We start from the raw sequence: 2741 nt of genomic DNA, 5'->3' as shown, positions 1-2741 counted from the left end.
TGCCCCCAGCCCTCCCCTCCCCGACACAGTCCACCCGCACTCACCTCGCAGGCGGTAGAGCTGCCCCGTGCTGTGCTGCCGCGTGATGTGCTGCCAGTAGGCGCTTCGAGGCAAGGGCACCATGGTGCTCAGCGAGGCGGCCCGCTCACTCATCCTCATCTGGAGCTGTGTCAAGGAAGAGAGCGTGTGTCAGCAACCCCGGGGCCGCGAGACACCTGACCCAGGAAGCTCCACGCAGGGAGGTGCAGAAGCACGAGCGGGCCGTCAGCCAATCAGTGCGTAACGGCCCCATGGTGGTGGTGGACGCCTGTCGGTTTCACTGACTTAGCAGCATCCGTTCTTCAGCCGGCTGGCAGCAGTGCATTAATTTTCCTTGGGGGAACTTCCGTCCAATTCAGCTCAATTGATCCGGTCATGGTCAGACCCCACCACTGATTCTAGGGGTGACCCGGTGACCTGCGTCAGGCCAATAAGACACAATCCCTGGGGACATTTGTCAGGACTTTTGTGGAAGAGAGAATCGGTAGACGTAAATTAAGGGGTTTTTCTGACTGTTTTTTTTCGTTGCTGGATCCCAGGGTCTAGATTATTTCTGGAACATGGTAGATGCACAAGAAATACCCATTGAATTAAATGTTTATGAGTTTTCTTGTGGGGTTGCTAAGAGGGCAGCAGATGGGCCTGGAGCCTATCTTGGAACAATAAAGGGAGAACATGCCAGTCATTGGACACTATTCCAAAGGAGACAGCCAAGAAAAGGAGGGGAGAGTCCCGACAAGCTCCACTGAGACCCTGGATCCTACCTGAACCAAGAGACTAGCCTGGGACTTCTCAATTATACAAGCCAATTATTTCTGTTCAGTTTAAGCTGATTTGAGTTGGGTTCTATCACTAGTATAAGAAAAAGAGCCTTGTCTGCCCCTACTAGCACCTGACCCTCATTCCAGACACTGAGGGAGGAAGAGGAAGTCGTAGCTTTTGGCACCAAACATCTAGGAGTATCCATCCTGAAAGATACAGTGTGAGGCCCCAGGTCCATGGGGAGTAGTCAGTGGCCTGTCTGAACACATGGTGGTGGGGGGAGATTCAAAGAGAAGACAGCTTAGTGGGATGGGCAGGAGGGGAATAGAAATTTACATGTGATGGATTGGATTCTTTATCACAATAGCACAATTACCAAAATGAGTCTCCAAGCATAATTACATAGCACTAGGTTTCACGGGGACATTTCTTCCTAAACATGTCCTGTTAAATCAAAAGGGCAAAAAGCTGAAAACAAAAGCTAGTAGAGAAGTTCTGTAGCTGTTCCTCTATTTCTGCAGAAACGAAAAGTCTCAAAAGTTTAAGAGCAAAAACCAAAACCAAACAAACCAAAAAAATCTATTTACCAGTGACTTCTGGTGACATTCAACCTCAATAACATGGAATACAAGAAAATAAAGGGAGAAAAAGAACTGAATTCTCAAGGTACTGATTATAAGATTTACTCAATATAAAGGGATTATATTTAATGTAATAAAATTTTTAATATAAAGCAAATATTTGGGAAATAGCTGTCAAATTCAAATTACTCGCTATATTACTGTGAATATATTTCTGCAGCCCAGCATGATCTGACTGTATTTTTAGAAAGCTTATTTCGGAACAAAAATAAAATGACACTAATGTCATGTGTCACAGAGAACATTACAAAGCCGGTTCTCTGTTTCTTCCTCAAACCTTTGAAGCAATATCTAATTTTATGAAAGAGGCATTTTAATTGTCTTTGGAGAAAAATGTTGAGAAAAGTCTTCTTATTTAACAATGCAAAAATGTCTGAATTCTCGAAGATTGAGAAGACGCAGGAAGTCATGTGGTGAAGAGTCTAGCTGGAAGGTGTCCGCCCTCATGCTTCTTTTTTTTTTTCAAATATATCATATCATTTTTATAACTTATTTTCTTCACCCGAACAATGTATTGTTAGCATGTTGGCATTTCTACAACAGCATTTTTAATGTCTACATAGTATTCCATTATATGGACATATTTGGTTTTTTTAACATCTTTATTGGAGTATAATTGCTCTACAATGGTGCGTTAGTTTCTGCTGTATAACAAAGTGAATCAGCTATACGTATACATATGTCCCCATAACCCCTCCCTCTTGTGTCTCCCTCCCACCCCTCTAGGTGGTCACCAAGCACCGAGCTAATCTCCCTGTGCTTGCCCTCATCCTTCTTTATTGCTTTAAGTGGCCCTTCCCCTCTGAGCTTGCTCCCCTTCCCATCTCAGGCTGCACTATGGCGGGGGCCTGCCATTGCCACCCACCTGTGGTGCCTCCCCCCTCCCCCCTTCCCACCACTGCCTTGACCCCTCAGCCTGAGAGCTGCCCTCACTCCTCACCTGGCTAACACGTACCTTCCCTTCAGGAGGCAGCTCAGGAATCACCTCCTGACAACTCTCCCCGCTTCATGACACCAGGTGCTTCTAGCAGACATCCCACAGTCCTGCTCTTACTCTGATCATTTCACTGTTTTGTGACAGCAGCTAAACTAGCCCACGTCCTCCTGTAGCCCATGCACTCCAAGAAAGTGGGGATTATATCTTTTATCTCTGTGTCCCCAACACCTAAGTGGGGCCCCCAAAGGCTGAACAAATAGAGGATGGATGAATGAGCCAATGAACCCAGCTCTTGCCCAGGGAATAAATCCTAATAAACCCAGCAAATCAGAAGCACTGTTAGCCCAGAGCTGAATTCCTGC

The 2741-nt window shown here is 45.9% G+C and overlaps 1 protein-coding gene across 1 annotated transcript in view; it reads right to left on the bottom strand.

The window, feature by feature from the left end:
* DOK5 (docking protein 5) overlaps window positions 1–2741 on the bottom strand; it is a 139926-nt gene that overhangs the window by 9220 nt on the left and 127965 nt on the right. The window contains exon 7 of the mRNA XM_007457606.1: window positions 45–165. Within this exon, the coding sequence (XP_007457668.1) occupies window positions 45–165 (121 nt within the window). The remainder of the gene's footprint in view (window positions 1–44; window positions 166–2741) is intronic.

This window comes from Lipotes vexillifer, unplaced genomic scaffold (assembly GCF_000442215.2).
Source record: "Lipotes vexillifer unplaced genomic scaffold, Lipotes_vexillifer_v1.1 scaffold1186, whole genome shotgun sequence".
NCBI classification, from domain to species: Eukaryota; Metazoa; Chordata; class Mammalia; order Artiodactyla; family Lipotidae; genus Lipotes; species Lipotes vexillifer.
Note: the sequence above shows the minus strand (reverse complement) of the source record. Positions and strands in the feature narration are given on the sequence as shown.